The sequence below is a fragment of the Danio aesculapii genome, chromosome 22, assembly GCF_903798145.1.
Source record: "Danio aesculapii chromosome 22, fDanAes4.1, whole genome shotgun sequence".
Classification (NCBI taxonomy): domain Eukaryota; kingdom Metazoa; phylum Chordata; class Actinopteri; order Cypriniformes; family Danionidae; genus Danio; species Danio aesculapii.
The window spans coordinates 13157064-13176190 of NC_079456.1; the positions used below are offsets into that span (position 1 = coordinate 13157064).

At 37.9% G+C, this 19127-nt stretch overlaps 1 protein-coding gene across 1 annotated transcript; it reads left to right on the forward strand.

Moving 5' to 3' along the window:
- Positions 1 to 40: 40 nt before the first annotated feature.
- Positions 41 to 14775, forward strand: rnd3a (Rho family GTPase 3a). Its single transcript, XM_056447717.1, is given in 7 exon segments — positions 41 to 387; positions 506 to 593; positions 10813 to 10922; positions 13079 to 13201; positions 13203 to 13217; positions 13551 to 13635; positions 13638 to 14775. Coding segments are annotated over 7 exon segments (735 nt in total). The 5' UTR covers positions 41 to 237; the 3' UTR covers positions 13802 to 14775.
- The last annotated feature ends 4352 nt before the right edge of the window (positions 14776 to 19127 follow it).

Sequence of the window (19127 nt, forward strand, 5' to 3'; positions counted from 1 at the left end):
GGACAGCCATTGGTTTACCAGACGCATATAAAACACGGCACATCCCCAAAAAGTGAGAGGGCAGGAATTCAAGCAGTTGATGAATATCCCTGCAGGAGTGAGTAGGGGGGAGTGAGAGATCAGGACACGGACCGAGGGAAAAATCCACACCTTTCCCAGAGTGATTACAGAAAGCGGTGCGTTTGTGCGCGTCCTTTCCGTTGAGCACCTCCGCGGACTTACGCGTAAAGACAATCAATGAAGGAGAGAAGATCTATCCAGAAACTGTCCCTTCAGCCCGGAATGGATCCGAGTCAGAGCCTCAAATGTAAGATCGTGGTCGTGGGGGACAGTCAGTGTGGGAAAACCGCTCTGCTCCACGTTTTTGCCAAGGACTGTTTCCCTGAGGTGAGATGCGTAAAATCCAGCGGGTGCGCGATGCTGCGTCTGTATATGTAGTTTTTTTGCATTAATGTATGTATCTATCTGCATGTTTGGTAATATTTGCTCTGCTTCTTCGTCTTAGAATTATGTCCCCACTGTGTTTGAGAATTACACAGCAAGTTTTGAGATTGACAAGCAGAGAATAGAGCTCAGCCTGTGGGACACCTCAGGTGAGTCTCAAATTTTGTTCTCGTCCTGCGTGCGTTTGAATTTAGTTTTAAGTGTAAATATTGAATGTTTATAGTCAAGTCTGTTCACGAGCGTTTCTCAAGACCCCTTGGTTTATAGAGAGTCAACGCAAGGACCCCTTGTAAACATGTTTTAAATATAACGATGAGTTTGCATGTTGTTTGATTATAGCTATATTCGTCTTGAGTGAAACTGTTTATATTATTATGATAACAATAGTTTAGATTAAACAATAATTGGTGGAATATTATATATATATATATATATATATATATATATATATATATATATATATATATATATATATATATATATATATATATATATATATATTACCCTTTATAATATCCAAAAAATGTGTGGTGTAATTGATATGTAAGCTAAATATACTCTAATGCCATAATATAATGTTATATTGGTATTCAGTGTGGTTGTTAAAGGGATGGTTCACTCAAAAATTATGTGTAATTGATATGCAAGCTAAATATACTCTAGCACCATAATATAATGTCATATTGTTGTACAGTGTGGTTGCTAAAGGGATAGTTCACCCAAATAGGAACATTTGTTCACTGTTTAGTTCTCCCTCATGTAGTTGCAAACCTATGTTTTGATGAATATATCTTGAAAAAGGCTGAAAACCATTTACTTCCATAGTAGGAAAAACTAATACAATGGAAGTTACAGGTTTCCAGTTTTCTTCAAAATATTTTCTTTTGTGTTCAACTGAAGTCTGCAGTCAAACAGGTTTGGAACAAGTGAATGATGAGTAAATGATGACAGACCCTTTTTTTATGTCTATAATGTATTGTTTCAGATTTCACTTGATATTAGTCCATAGTGTTGTTATGACTATTAATTCATTAACAAGCTGAAGGTTCAAAACATGTCCAGACTTGTTGTCTTTCATCTTGAAGCCTGTAAACATTTCATCATTTTGATGCGGCAGTGCATTGTGCGGGGTAATGATGTGATTGCTAGCGCTTACGTTTACGCCTGGAGGAAAATCTGGGTTTGTTTAATAGCTTTTTTCTTTCTTTTTCGGAACGGTTGAACGATTCTCGGTTGTTGAGTCAGTTCCACAGCCTGCCAAGCATTTAATGACACACACACACACACACACATACACACCCTGCTAATACACTCTCGCACACTCCACCCATCTGTGGAACATGATCCACGGACACCTCACTTTTAAGGAATGTTAGGATGGCATCACGAGGAACGTTGCGCTAAATTATGTTTTGGATAAACAAATGAAAGCAGAACTGTTGCCACAGCTGGGGTTATGCTGCCATTCACTCGTTTAACAAAACCAAACCACTGTGACCACACAGGCAAATTAGAGTAGGGTCTTGGCTCAGCCTGTCTGAATGTAGGCTATTGGTAAGTTTCCAGAGCTCGTGCTCGGATCACCCAGGAGAGATCAGACCTGCTGTCTGGAGGTAATCACAGGCCCCGTAAAGCATCCAGCCAGACAGCCTGCTTTAGACGGTGGCCTCTTTGGAGCTTAGTTATGATCTGGGGTAAACTGCATTCAGATCTGAACCTGGCGCTTTAGTTTGTTTGGTGCTGCGTGTGGTCCAGTTATATGTTAAACATCTCCAGTATAAGTTAAACCACCAAGCTACCAAACTATAAACCACTTTTTGAATAACTTTACTTCCCATTAAGCACGTTAAAAACACATCAAAATGGATATCAATTTGATGTCAGATCCACACATTAATGCCCTTTTGACCACCAAAATAACGATGCGAAAAGTAGATTTTTTTTTAATTCAACTGAAAGATTTAGTGCCAAATTACAGATTTAAGCTGGATTTCCTGATGTAAGCTACCTTGAAGTCAAATTAACATCAAATTGAGATCTAAAATTGGTGGCAAAAATAGATTGCAGGACTGTCCTGCTGTGATATTAGGGATTGGACCATATCAATTAAACTGGTCTATTTAGTCATATGTCAAGTTTCTATAGTTAGTCATATTCTTAGTCAAGGTCCATTTCTCGGTACCAAAACCATATTTCAATCTAGAGTCATTTCATAAATCAAGAGCCATGTGTTTACTTTACCTGCTGAAAGGCTAGCCTATGCTGTAGATAGCTCACCCAAAAATAAAAATTCATAAATTCACCATCCAGTTGTTTCCAATCTATTCGTTTCTCTCTACTGTTGAACACAAAAGAAGATATATCGAAGAATGTTGGATAACCGTAGCTATTATTAACTTGCTTAAGCAGCAAAATCTGATACTTGTAAACAGTTGTTGGTCTATTAGCTAGACCAGAACCAATTTGTATGGAAGAATCAGTCTTCGGTCAGTATAGTGGGTCCCTCGCCAAAACGCAGTTCAATTTTCACGGCTTCGAATTTTCGCAGATTTGTTTTGTGCAATTCGACATGCTTTTTAAAAAAGTGCATTGTGTTCTGCGTCCTGATTGGCTGTAGACCGTTGTCTATCAATCTCCTCCATGCCGTTTCTCCTGTACAGTACAGAATGCGTTCAGCTTGCCAAATTTACACAAATCTTCAATCGCTAGTAGTACTGTAATGTATGTTTGCAAGTTTTCTCCCCACAATGCCGACAAAACGCTCTGCACCGTCAAAGGTACCTGCAGCAGCATCCTAAAGGCAGAGGAAGATGCTAATCATTGCACAAAAGGTTGAGCTTTTGGACATGATAAAGAAAGGTAGAAGTTACGGAATAAATAAATAAAGATCAAATGGTTTTGATCTTTGGTTTCATTCTATAATACTGGACTTATTTTTCTACGAAGGTTTGAACTTTGAGAGTGTTTAAACGAGAGAGAAAAGTGTGAAAATGTTAATGCCTGTCTGAGAGAAGTGTATAAAGTGTGTAGTGAAGGGTTTTACAGCCTTAAAACATCTATAATAATTTTTAAAAAATAAAGCGGACTACTTTGCGGATTTCACCTATTGTGGGTTATTTTTAGAACGTAACTCCCACAAATAACGATGGACCGCTGTAATTAATTCCTCAATCGATAGCCGTTTTAATGTTTAAACTAGAGATAGGCCTGATGATAATATGTGATGTAGGTACAGGAGTGTGTTGTTCGGCTGACAGATGTCTGCGGTGGGCGTCTGCGGGCAGGGCCACCCGTCTGGCACTGGCATTTGGATATGTAGTTAGTTGCTTGTGTCAGGCCGTGGGCTACCAGCCTGCTGTTCATTACGGTGTAAGTTATTGTGTCAGAGCCAGGCTCCAAGGTCTCCCCAGTGTGTGTGCGGTCTTTCCTCACGAATGCCTAAGTCCAGGATTTAACAAGTTCCAAACACACCTGAGCACATTCCAGATAATGAGAGAAATGGGGGGCGACCTTGTATGTTTGCCCTCGATTATTTTTAAAATTCATTGCCTTGAGTGTTTCTGAGCTGTCGATGAATCTGGCGGTTGCTCCCAGAGTTGCCCGAATGGATAGTTGTCTTGGCATCTCTTCTTTGTGCTGCTTTGTTTGCAACAGCTGCCGTTTCCGTCAACCAGAAGGCTGACTGCTCCTGTTATTGTCCACCAATCAGCTGTTGAGTCACGACCCCATTCAGCATTCAGCTGGCAATATCCGTCACTGATCTGCCATGGAACCTATTGATACAGTAGAGTACCATTGCAAACTCTAAACAGTTCGCTTCTGAACAACTACGACCAAGACTTTTTGTGTTGCATATAAAAGAAGGAGGGTTTAATTGTGTTTCTTTTTGTTTGTTTTACTTATGATTGTAAGTCTTGTATAACAGCTTTTTCGTCGCTGTCACCCATTGCTACATTTGTTAAAACGATTCCCACTAAAAGCACTGAAAAACCGAGCACTCTTTGGTCATTATTCCAATGTCACAAAGGAATTTCCAGTCCACCGCATGAATGTTTCATTAGGGGTTTTTCTTGTGTATATTGATTCTAAGGCTTAGTAGGTCCTGCTAAATCTGAAACCCAAGTGTGCATGTATTGTGTGTTATGCGATACACAAGAGGCCAAGTGTCAGGATAACACCCTACCGGAGATGCTTTCTGATCTTCTCGATGGCCATAAGCATGTGTGTGTGTATATCCCCTAATAGCGGTTCCTCTGTGGAATCAGACCCCTTCCCCCAGCTCCACTCTTCCAGACACTTATTGACCAGAAACCCCCTGCAGATGTGAAGCCAGGATCTTGACATGGCCGTCTCAAAGGTTCCTTATCCACCAGTCAGACCATGATCAATCAATATACACGCACGCTGCTCTGGGATCGTTTGGTTCCTTTGTGAGTTGTACTTTCACAATAAGCATATCGTTTCAGATAACTATAGCCGCAAACTCAGTCCTTTGTTCCTCAAGCGTCCTATCTCTTTGCTTCCCTTAGGGCTGGTGACGGATGTGCTATCATGGCATAGTTCGATTGAATGGCGTCTTTGATTGGGTGACCTTGTAAGATGTCACTTGTTTGCAGCTGAAATGTTTTATCAGACTTTTTCATCGGAATCGCTAGAGCTGTGGCTTGAAAGTCAAAATGTAATGTGAATCTCTAGCACAGAGCCAAAAGGCTTACTCAACACATTTAAACTCTGCAAGGTGGTTATTTTACACTGAAATAGGTTATTAATCATGAATAGCATCTTTTGGAATTCATTGAGACTTGAATGGATCTTTAGTGTCCATTTATGGTCAATACTGGCTACTATTAGTAAGTCCCATAGACCTAGGGTTGAACTTTTAACTTTGCTCAATAAGATGCCACCTAGAAGCTACCAAGATCACTTTAGCAGCCACTTAGCAGTCCAATAGGACTCAAGTACCATGTCCTAACATTGAAGTATCAAGGTATAGCAGTCTAGATTCATTTATCATTCTTTCATTTTCTTTTCGGCTTAGTCCCTTTATTAATCTGGGGTCGCCACAGCGGAATGAACCGCCAACTTCTCCAGCAAATGTTTTACGCAGCGGATGCCCTTCAGCTGCAATCCATCACTGGGAAACATCCATACACACTCATTCACACACATACACTACGGACAATTAAGCTTACCCAATTCACCCAGAGGAAACCCACACGAACACGGGGAGAACATGCAAACTCCACGCAGAAGTGCCAACTGACCCAGCCGGGGCTCGAAACAGCGACCTTCTTGCTGTGAGGTGATTGTGTTACCCACTGCGCCACCGTGCTGCCCTAGTTTCATTTAGAATATAAAGGGTGCACGGTGGCTCAGTGGTTAGCACTGTTGCCTAACAGAAAGAAGGTCGCTGGTTCAAGTCCCGGTTTGGTCAGTTGCCATATCTTTGTCGAGTTTGCATGGTCTCCCCGTGTTCGTGTGGGTTTCCTCCAGGTGCTCCAAAGACACACACTGTAGGTGAATTGAATTAACTAAATTGGCCAGTGTATGAGAGTGTGTGAATGTGAGAATGTATGGGTGTTTCCCAGTACTGGGTTGCAGCTGGAAGGGCAAATTCTGGATAAGTTGGTGGTTCCTTCCACTGTGGCAAACTTTTATGAATAAAAGGACTAAGCCGAAGGAAAAGGAATAAATAAATCAAATTTATTCATTCATGCCATTTTGTTCTACTTGCTTACCTTAAAAAGGTATCAGTAAACTGTTGCAAGTTCTGACCTAAGGTATTATCTATCCTCCTTAATCCTATCCTTAACTGTTATCAGCAAGCGAAGACCTCATTATCAACGAACCCCCGAAAACAAAACGTTCCCGGGATCATTTGAATGGGCTCCTGCTGGGACTGGCTCTCTTAAACCCACTCCTCAAAAGCTGGTCAACTATTGTCGGTCGGATCATATTTCTAACCTCAGCGATTTGAGCCCGCATGCCACACATTCCTGCGAGGAAAGGTTTGCTCTCATACTCCACAAAGCAGCTATTGTGCGGCGGGGCCACCAAGGGGAAAAAAAGCAACACGTGAACCGTTATGTTCTCTGAAACGATCTTACCTTGTTAGTCAAGGAGGAAATTAAACTGAGGGGGTTCTCGTGTACTGATGTGGAGTTCAAAAGGACGTTTTTTCTTTTGGTAAAACTTTGTAGTATGTCTGTTGGCATTTTATTTAACTGTGAATTAGCTTCAAGGGATTTTGTAGCGTAGGATATGGATTGTATTTACTTCACAGAGTTGGAGGACTGTGCCTGTTTATTGCTTTGTTTTTATCAGGAAGACAGTGAAGGATTTAAGCCAAAAAACAAAAGCAGAGAATTCTTTACTGTGTGTGTGTGTGCTTTTTTACGTGGTCACCACATGTTTAGAGAAGCATTTGAACACTTAGGGAATCCATTCAGCTGTCAAGATCCTTCACACACACACACACACACACACACACACACACACATACACACACACATACACACACACACACACACACACACACACACACACACACACACACATACTGGACTAAGGAATGTGGTGCGTGTTGTTATAGCTATGGTGTCCCACAAACGTGTGTGTATGTGTGAGTGAGTCACTGCTGCTATTGCTTACACAAATACTGTACAATCTCACACACAGCAGGATTTGGGTTTTGTTGTGTATGTGTGCATTGGACAGCAAAATAAAGTAATGTGTTTAGTGTTTACTGAGCAAACTGTGTGTGTGTGTGTGTGTGTGTGTGTGTGTGTGTGTGTGTGTGTGTGTGTGTGTGCGTGTGTGCGTGTGTGTGTGTGTGTGTAGGCATGTGTACTCTCACAAAAAGGATGTTTGTTTGGTTTGTTTTTGTTTTGGATGTGTTCGGTGTGAAGTTAGTTTGGTTATACCGTCTAAATAATATGGTATTAGAGTATGCTGAACCAAAATATACTTTTACAAAATGTAAATCATTGTAATGTGTGCTTTGAATGAGAGAACAGAATCATTTTCACATAATTGTGAAGTAAATATTCTAGCCTACAAGACTGGTTACTCAAAAGTCTTGTTCAGGCCCATTCAGTCTGTTTTTTTGGACCTTATTTCAGTTACATTTTTTTTCTCCAAAACCTACTAACCACGCATAATATTTATTTTCTAAAAAAACGAAAGCATGTACATCAATATTTCTCACATAGTAGTGTAGCACAGCTTGTGCTGAATACAAAAAAATACTATGTAATAAGTAGCTGAAATAAGCACAAATGTCAGGACATGTCAAAACGCCAAAATCACCTCAGACCCCCGAGGGTTAAAGATTTGCTCATGTTAAAGCAGCACAAAATGTTATCATGGTAATTCTTTAAGGATTACCTTATTGACATTAGTGAATTTAGACATCCACATATCTACAGTATAGCACATTTTAAATCTGTACACCAAACATTGTAAAAAAAACAAAAACGCAGGGTTCCACACAATTTTTTGCCTCGTCAACAATAGGGTTGTCACGATACCATTTATTAATTTTACGATACTATACCAGCTGAAGAATCACGATACCAAGTAGTATTGCTATACTGTAATTCATAACTCAAATTATAAAGAACATTGTCAGAAACACTATATTTTAAGTTATAATAGGTGTTACAACTCCTTTTTGTCTAGGGGAGTGAAATTGCACATTTAACTGAGGAATTGGTTTTTAGCTGAACTCAAAAGTAATTTGTGTTACAAAGTAAGGACAGACAACAAGAATTAGGGAACAAAATGATGGTGATTTATTTACAAAAATTGAGGGGGGATCAGTGAGTGAGATATTTACAATATATGCAATTTTGAAGACAATAAACAACTAAATATTAGAAAGACTGGCTACGGGTGGTGCTAAAGATAAGAACCAAACAAAACTAAATAGTCCTACTATAATTCATAAGAATATAGAATATAATTCATAATCCCCTAAAGGCTAAAAAGTATAATTTGCACCCCACTTCACCTTAAATTGATTCATTCTTTGTTTGTTTTGTAGATAACTGACCAACAAAAACACATTAAAATAAAGATACAAATTATATTAAATGAAATTTGCTACAAAAGAGTGTTTTTCCAACAAAATTAGGCTATATGAAGTGGTCAAAAATTGTTTCAATGTTTGCTGTTGTTATTTTTGGGTTTTTCATCAATTTTTTTTTCAGTCTTATCAGGTAACAATTCAAAGTAATTCAAAATTTCACTTTGTGAGTTGTTCTATTAAAGAGATTGTCGCAGTTGTTGTAGCTACTAAATCATATTAACAGAAACAGAAATGAACCGATTCAGATGTGCGTTCAAACTGAAGCATTAGAAAATGTGCAATTGGCTACCATAAAATGCGCAAATTCTACACAGTTTTGCAACCTTAAAGGACTCCGCACACTATTCAAATAAAATGGTTTATTGCTGCACAAATGAATTTGTTTTACAGGCATTTTAGTGACTTTTCCACATGCAAGATTATCTATTGTAGATAAACCATTAATGACGATACTACAGTGGCACCGCCAGTAATTTGGAGCCATAGTATCGCGATACTACCATAGTTACCGGTAAACTGTGCAACATTACTCAACACAAATCAATTAAGCTACTGTAACGTTATTGTGTTTACAAATTTAAGTAGGTTGAACATAAAACAATTAAGTTGTCCCCTCCAAAAAAAATCACAAGAACTGTGTTGTTTTAACCCATTTTATGTAAGTTGTTTGAACAAGCAGCAAAAATCATTTTTGAGTGAATGGATTACAGCATTAAATACAAAATCCACCCAAAAATACAATTCTGTCATCGTTTACACACCCTCCACATGATTTTTTCTTCTTTTGAAGACATAAATTGATATTTTAAAGAATGTTGGAAACTAATAACTTTTTTTTTTTTTTTTTGCCTACTATATATGTTAATGGTACAAGCTTCCAACATTCTTCGAAATATCTTCTTTTGTGTTCAACAGTAAAAAAAATAAAATATATATATATATATATATATATATATATATATATATATATATATATATATATATATATATATATATATATATATATATATATATATATATATATATATAAATATTGAATCACAAGTTTTTGGTTGAACTGTCCATTTAAGTTTCATTCAAACACTCTGAACTCAATATAAACTTGATTAATTTAATATGGATATGAATGTAGCTGCTAAATGACAAAGCTAATTAATGATTGAATGATTACCCGTAATTAAAAAAAAAAGCAATTAAATGTCTCATGCAAAAGTTTGCTGTCCAAGTAGTTCTTGTTTTTTCGGCCTGTAGCTGCGGCTGAAACATGAGCTGTAAAGTCCTGCGGGCTGCATGTGTTTTCAACCTCACATTTTTCTGCTTAACTTCTGGCACTGCGAATGATCATTCTGACAAACGAAACAGCCCTCCCTTCCTTCTGTCTCATTCTCGCTCTCTCGTAAACACCACCTCTGTCCTGGAATCTGGCCACACTATAAATGTGTTTGTCCTGTGTGGATTGTACATATCGTGTCTGGCGGAGTTACCAGTGGGCGGTAATGCTTCGTTCTGTCAGAGTAAATCTTGGACTGTACTGTTCTCACAAAGACAAACATCTTCAGTTTTTTAGCCAGAAGGGAAATGCTGCATCTGGCAAGGGTGCAGTTATTAGCATTGCTCGCTAAAGCAGTATTTCTTTTCCACTCATTCCCTCAGTTAAAGGGAAAGTTCAAGCAAAACTGAAAATCCTGTCAATGTTTACTTGTCCTTTACTTGTCCCAAACCTGTCTGACTTTCTTTCTTCTGTTAAACAAAAAAGAAGATACTTTGAAAAATGTTAAAAACATGTAACCATTTACATCCATAGTATTTGTTTTTCCTACTGTGGTTAAAATCTTTCTTCAAAATAGTGTTAACAGAATAAAGAAACTCATAAAGGGTTGAAACCACATGAGGGAGAGTAATTTTTCAGCAATTCCTTTTAGAATTGGAAGAATTATCTTGTGTTTATCATTGTTCAGCACTAACCCTCATTGCACCAGTGACATTGGAAGTGATCCGAGACATTTCTTCTGAAATAAAAATCCACTTAAAACACTTTTTCATTCCGTCTTGAAAAGCAAAGTGTGCCTTTTATGTGTAAAAGTTTCATGTTTGGTATGTCTGAAAAGTGGCTCCGGTGGTTTAAAAATTCATGAGTGCTTTCAAATTACCATCTGTACTGTGACGCAGCGTAAAACTTAAATGAGGTTAAGTAATATATTGACGGTCCTCCAGACAGACCCACTATCCTCCTCTAGTATTTTGTGATTTTCCTGACCAGTCCACATTTTGTGTTACAGGATCCCCGTATTATGACAACGTCAGACCACTCTCGTATCCAGACTCAGACGCCGTCATTATATGTTTCGACATCAGCCGACCAGAGACCCTAGACAGTGTTCTAAAGAAGGTAAGCATATTCCACTCGCTAGTAATTTATTTGACACATTTAAACAAGTGTAGCACCCTTTTCCTATTTTAAGGGAAGGGCTCTGGATTCTTATCAATTAGATCACTCTAAATTGTATTTTAACCATAGACTGTAAAAGATATGGACGTAGTATCCGTGACGTCACCCATAGGTTTCTGTAGAACGCAAAAGAAGCTACAAGTAGGCGTGGCCAACCGGCACCATTTTGTTCATCCATCATCACACCGACCCGGGGACACCAAATAAGGGCAAAGAGGCGAAGCGTGAGCAGAGCTACAGATGCCTGCAAGCATTCTGAGCAGTCACTCAAGTGGCCCCGCCCTTAATTATGCAGAATTAATATAACCTAATATAAATGAAAAGGATGAGTAATAAAAAATTCATCACCCCCACAGTTGTCATGAAGGGTAATATTAGCTAAATGACCAAAATCGTTTTTGTAGCAGGCTGTAAACACCTTTTTTTCTGCTGTACAGTTGGCCGTTTTTAAAAGTGGGGTCAATAGAAATCCGCTCAGGCGGAATTTCGATGAATTGCAGTTTCAGTTACTTCCGTATTTGCTTCACGAAGGAGAGCGGGAGGCTGCTTCCGAAGCTTTAATAGACTAAGTAATATCAAAGAAAAACAACATTGGTAATATGGGAATATTTTGGTTTCAAAGTCACAGACACAGAACAAAAGCAAGTAATTTTAAGAGCTGTCGCAGAATTGTTGTCATGACTTTCAGATTACTGAGCTGAAGCTTGACTACAAAATTAAATCAAATCGCAATATCTGTCAAAAAACAAAAAAATCACAATTAGATATTTTCCCCAAACTGCACAGCACTATCAGCTGCTGAGATTTCAGGAATAGAGTTGGGTCTTAAAGAACATTTCCATCAGCCAATCAGATTTTAGTATTAAAGCTGAGATATGAATGACATTCCTGTCAACCACTCAAGCTGCAATTTGTTCTCAGAGAAATGATGAAAATATGTTATATTGTGAAAGTTCCTGACATCTTGGTGAACAATACGGGTGTGGTCAGCTGAATTGGATATCAATCTGTAGGCTTGACCTCACTGCTTCCCGACAGCCTAATTGACTTTTAAATGCCTTCACGGTGATTCAGAAAAATTCCTCTACAACTCCTTTGTGATCTGCCCACTCTTTGTTGCATCCCAATAAAAGTCATCCTTTGTTTTCAAGAGGGTTGGATATCTTCTAGTAGACTCTTTGTCTGGGGTCAGGTGTCTAGAATTGCCCGTGGCCCTTTCACTGGGCCCCCGTTTTATAGTATTATGTGGGCATTAACTAGACCATGTGAGTGTAAGTCCTGCATGAAATCTGGGGTCGCAGAATCGGAAATACGATCAGGCTACACGTGAATACCTACTTGGAATAAAGTAGCGCTTTCTCCTGGGACTTTGAAGCCTCTGGGAGCCAGAGGTGAGCACAAAAGGATCATGGGAACGAGGAATGTAGGGTGTCCGTGTTCCTGTGTGAACAATCGTATGACTGTGTTGTACCCGCCTGTCTCCCGCCAGATTAAATCCGGTGATTTAATGCCACACCAATACAGCAAGCGCTTTGTTGGGCAGGTCAGGAATGCAGATCACCTGTAGGATTGTTGGGAAGACACACACCTACACATGGTGCTATTAGAGGTTTATGAAGACTCTCCATATGCGTAATGTATTTTATACACTAAAAAACACTTGATATTATGCCATGCCCTTCCCCTAAACCCAACCTTCACAGAAAACCTGTGACAAATTTTTAATGTGAAAAGACCAAGTATGATTTTTTAAAAATTTTGAATTACAAGGACACAAGGTGCCTCACAAACCTCCTCAGTGTTGTCACCTTGGTCATACCCAAATTTCTGTCCTTGTAAACCACCAAAACTAGTACACACACTGAAACACAGTCATTACAGTGCAAGCTTTATTCTCGCAGGAAGTATGAGCCTCACCTGTAGCAAGGAAGATTAATACTCTTGGGTTCGTGAAAGGGATGGGATGGAACGTGAGATACTGAAAGAATGGGAACAGGAAACACTTGTTCTTGCCTTTTGTCCTCTTTCAGGCAGGGATGGATCAAGGCCAGCTGGTTTCATCTTTCCGTGTCTGCTTTTGTCTCTTTTTCTCACAGTGGAAAGGGGAGATCCAGGAATTCTGTCCCAACACAAAGATGCTGCTCGTCGGATGCAAGTCAGACCTGAGAACAGATCTCACGACATTAGTGGAGCTTTCCAACCACAGGCAGACGCCGGTTTTTGTCCTATGATCAGGTGCGGGATTTTCATATAAACTACAATCACAATAGAGCTATTCAAGTTTCCAGGTGAAATTGTCAGAAATTTCCAATGTCGTGCAACCCTAATCTGCAATTTGGTTAGGACAAAATCGAGACCCTCTGCTTCAAATCTTTAATTTGCCTTATCTAATGCCCATCTTATTGCTTTAGCCGTAATTTAAGTTTATCAGTGACATTGCAATGATTTAGGATACTAATCTGATCCATGCGTTGGTCTGAGTGATCAAAATATAAAGCTAAGCTGCAATGGTTAATTACTCTCCAGTTCTGTTTCACACCAAGGCTCATTACGTCTTTCTCTTTGTAGGGTTCTGCTATGGCTAAGCAGATATCCGCACCTTACATCGAGTGCTCCGCAGTGCAGTCGGAGAGAGAACAGGTGCGGGACATTTTCCAGTGGCGACGCTGGCATGCGTAAATAAGAACAACAAAAACATCAAGCGCAACAAATCGGCACGCTCCACCAAGCGCATCTCGCATATGCCCAGCCGACCAGAACTCGCTGCTGTGGCAACAGACCTACGCAAAGACAAAGCAAAGAGTTGCACGGTAATGTAATGCAAGGTGTTCGGGGAGTTCAAATAATAATAATTGAGTCTGGGAAACGGTGAGGGTGGAAAAGAATTGGAATTGCCTCTGAAGTGCTGGAGCCGGGAGTGTTTACTCGATGTCCCTGAAGGTGTCTCCGGTTTTGAGGGTTCTACTTCTTCTTACCAGAACTTGAAAAACTTGTGGACGAAAAGCCAAACTACGGCCCCAACCACCTCTCCTAAACTTATCCACTCAGCAGGAGGATGTCACCACCCTCTCGGCCAATGGGAGGCCTTCCTTCCTGCTCCTGGACGTGAAACTGCTTCCTCTCTGGAGGGTTCCTTCTGGAAGCTTCTTTCTGTAGGAAAGGAAGGAGGAAGGGGATCGCATAACCATTGAGTCCAGAGTTCCGCTGAGCTATTTTTAAAAGATGCACGATTTCGGTTGGTGTTAACAATGGGAACTGGTGAAGATGGACTTCCACAATGGTGACTATTGGAAACATCTCGATTCCTCCTTTTTTTTGTGTCTGTACAGCTAAGTCAGGAGGATATGAACGAGAGTATCACTGCGGTCACGGATCACTTCCTCCTTCGATCTTCTGTTTTGCTCCTTCTGTAGACCAAGAAGCACGAGTTTGTGTGTGTGCGTGTGGTTTTTCGTTTTCTTATGCTAAGCTCAGCTAAAACTGTCACCATGGATACACCGCTGGTATAACTCGCACTGTTTTCTGTATTACTCCTCATAATCACATTACGGTCATTAGGATTCAGAAACAGAATAACCAAAGAGCTGGAAGGTTTTCAAGCGGATGACTCAAATGTTTGTCGTTCTGGAGTGCATTGTTGGATGCGTATTTGTGGATCAATGAAAGCTTCTGTCACGGTTCTGTAAGAACAAGGTTCGCTGGGCAACGTTGGAGAATTGAGTTGATCCGTTAGTGTTCATTTGCATTCAGTTTATCCCCGAAGGGGGCTTTCGCAATGACAGCGGTGTGTGCAGCTACCAAAGCATCTGGAAAGTCATCAATTTGCAATGAGAACCAGTGATTTGAGGCCTTTAAGAGCAACAAAGACTGTTAGCAATGCAGCAGCACTGCTAAGAGATCAACTTTATACAAATCTGAAACCAAACTTGTGACAGAATCTGCGATGAAACTAATCACAATAAAATTAAGGTTATGTATATGTAACATTATCGACAAATGATTGGCTGTGGTAAATTCTGGTTAGCATGCTAAATGCTAAATTAGCATGTTAAGTTTTTTTTTGTTATAAAAATAAGCTAATTTTACAACTCCCCTAGAGTTAAGGTAAAACTGTTGAGTTTTACCCATTTTTATCCATTCAGCTAATCTGTGTGACTAGCGGGAGCCACTTTTAGCTAAGCTTAGCATAGATCATTGAATCAGATATCCCTATCTGTCTTAGTATACAATGTAAACACAGAGAGAGGAGTCAAGCTTTAAATAGAACAATTATCAAAACTGTTTGGCCATTTTTGAATGAGATGCTAATGGTCTAATCCGATTCAATGATCTATGCTAAGCTAAGCTAAGATAAAAGTGCTCCCGCCAGACCTGGAGATCTTAGATGAATGGTCTGAAAATGATATAAAACTCTAAAAGAGTTGTAAAATAAGACTGTTTTCAATAAATTGGAGTGTTCCTTTAATGCTTAACATAGCATAAATGTAAGGTGAATGTAAAAATGTAAGATGAAATCTAAAACTAGTCAGGTTAAATTTGTTTTTTTTGGACAGCTTATTGATCATTGTGCCACATACTTCAGATTAACGCATATAAGAAATCAATAATATATAAGGATTTAATGTTTGACAACATTACACCATTTAATCTCTGTCATTGTGAAGAAAGCCGTGCAAGAATATGATCAAAATAGCACAACTAGCATTTCGTCATAAACTCGTCAGTAAAACGCTGCATGAACATTTGTGCCTTTTTCTGACATCTGTGAAATTTGTTAAGCACAATTGTTGAAATGATAAACAATCAAACATGAAATTCAAATAGCGTTTCGGTTGTCTAGCCCAGGAAAGAAAATAATGGATTTTTGAAGGACATGCACGGAAAAATTTCTCTCCTCTTTCAAACTATGCAGTCTGCTTTTTGAGGACACATAAGAGGATTGAGGAAAACAAGACACATTTTTTCTTTTTCAAAACAGTATTGTGACTCGATATATTGCCTTGCAGAGCCGTGGTAGAACATGCGTTTCACCTTTTTCAAAACAAACGTCTGAAGCTAGCTGCAAACTCTCATTTGCTGCATGTTTGTAGTTGCACTTTTTGTTAAAAAAATTGCGGCGAAACAAACAAAAAAAAAAAAACATTTTTCTGTTCATCTTCTAATGGGTCAGAGTAAATTTCTTTGACTGTCACAAATTTTTTTCACATAGGCAGTATTAAAGATTTTGTGTGTAAATGTTGAGAAATGTGTAGGTGCTGATTAAAAAGAACAAACAAATTGTTTTCTAATGTAGGATGTCTGTATTTCTTTTTTTAAATGTCTTTTCTGTGTTGAGGTCCATGTATGTCCATTTTTGTTGATGTTGCCATAATATTTATTGAATTATATATTTTTCCCCTAAAAATAAATCCAAAAATACAATGAAAAAAGATCTTTTTGATATGAAATGTTTCATTTTGTTTGCTTGACAGAAATATATTTGGAATATATAATATATATATATATATATATATATATATATATATATATATATATATATATATATATATATATATATATATATATATATATATATATATATATATATATATATATATTATATATATATATATATATATATATATATATATATACACACATACACACACACACACACACACACACACACCACACCACACACACACACACACACACACACACACACACACACACACAGTTGAAGTCAAAATTATTAGCCCCCTGTTTATTTTTTCCCCCAATTTCTGTTTAATGAAGGGAAGATTTTTTTTTTTTTTGGTCACATTTCTAAACATAATAGTTTTAATAACTCATTTCTAATAACTGATTTATTTTATCTTTGCCATGATGACAGTAAATAATATTTGACTAGATATTTTTCAAGACACTTCTATACAGCTTAAAGTGACATTTAAAGGCTTTACTGGGTTAATAAGGTTGACTAGGCAGGTTAGGGTAATTAGGCAAGTTATTGTATAACGATGGTTTGTTCTGTAGACAGTCGAAAACAAAATTAGCTTAAAAGGGGCTAATAATTTTGACCTTTAAAATGGTTCATAAAAATTAAAAACTGCTTTTATTCTAGCTGAAATAAAACAAATCAGACTTTCTCCAAAAGAAAAAATGTCATCAGACATACTGTGAAAATTTCCTTGCTATTTCCTTGGGAAATTTTAAAAAGAAAAAAAAAATCAAATGGGGGCTAATAATTCTGACTTCATCTATCTATCTATCTATCTGTCTGTCTGTCTGTCTGTCTGTCTGTCTGTATATGTATGTATATGTATGTATACAACAGTTCTGTCTGGATCTTGAATCAGATCGGGTGATAATCGTGTGATATTCTGCCAGAGTAACAGCACTCATCTAGCCTCTTACCCTTCACCCTTGTGTATTACTCAGCCCACATACAGCAACAAGCAGAGGACACTCTCCAGTTTGACAAATATTGCTGCTGTTGGGCAACATAATGTACTTTTGAGGCTTTTTTGTCGAGGATTTGTAGTGGTTTTAGATTGCAAGTATGCAGTTTATTTATAAGGATAGTGCCTATAATTGATATAATTTCTGAGAGCATTGAGCAAAGACTGTAAATGATGTTCATCCACAAGATGGTGACAGAGACGCATAATAAGCTCTAAGAGAAAAACAGCTTAATTTGTAACTACAGCTGATCAAGTCATTATTAAACAGGTAAATGACTTTCTAAGTCGATCTCTTTTTTTTGTATTTTGTTTACAGAATAAACCAAATATTAGCATTTTACTCAAACCCAAACCCCTTTTATTATTTCTATGAAGATTTTTTAAACAGGATTATGCGGAATGACTTTGATAGATTGAAAACTAAAACACTTAACAATTGAATTAAAATACAAAACTTTTTATTTAAGGTTTACAGTGCAAAGCCAATTAGAACCACTTGTTTGGTAAACAAATCTACTGTAAGTGTCTCGTATACATTATAAATAGAATTGTACATCAATCATCTAAACATCTGCATATTATTCAATAACATTGCTGAAATTAATATAAAATAATATATTTACACACATTTACATTAGTACAGAAATGGACTCAATAATGGGCTAAACATCTGTGGAAAATCTGATTGCTTTTTTACATGCGTAATGAATCCAGCAAATTCTTTCATTTTCTTTTATTTTCATAGATAGATAGATAGATAGATAGATAGATAGATAGATAGATAGATAGATAGATAGATAGATAGATAGATAGCTCTAGCATATATGAAAATATCTGGCAGATGTTTCTTCATGCAGCTGAGCTTCATCGTCTCCTTCCTAATGACTCATTCCTTATTATTACATTCAGAGTATGTGTGACTTTGCCCAGGGCGTCCTATCTCTTCCTGTGTGTTCCTCAATTTCATTCATGTGGTCTCGGGTCACTTCTCCCTGAGGAAGGAAGTGACCTTGAAATGACCTTCGCCGGCCCTTTCCGGAGTCTTCATTCATAAACCCCACAGGCCCTGAAGCTCGGCGCGGTCGTGCCTCCATTTCAAGCTGAAATACTGTATAGATGAAATCACATTTTGCAATATGGACTTCACTGAAGCCTATTTTTATCTTACTCATGGGACTTTAAACATTGGCAATGATTATTCTGTTGATGAAACACCACGTTGATGGAATAAGGATTTTTCTACACTCTACTATATGAAAAAATTATAAATATTTTTTTAAACCCAATTTTGGGTCAAATGTGGACAAACCCAGTTTTTGGGTTGAGAAAAAACTGGAGAAAAAGTGAACCCAACAGTGGAGGTTTGTTCATGTTTGAAAATATTGGGTTAAACAACCAAGAATTCTTAAAGCGCATGTATTTTTGCACTTAATTGACTTTAAAATGATAATTATTTATTTGTGGATAAAACCATATTTATGCAATAAGAACTTATGCCGAACTTTTAAACCAAATTTTGAATCAAATATGGATACAACCATTTTTGGGGTTAAAAATGTTATAAAAAGACTCTGAAATTGAAATAAATTGAATAAACTAGTTCTACATTGCAATTAAACACTTGATTCTGATTGGGTGATGAACATTTCTAAACTAAAAGGTGCAGCTATTTTAATTTAAATACTCCCCTAAAGTAGTTCAG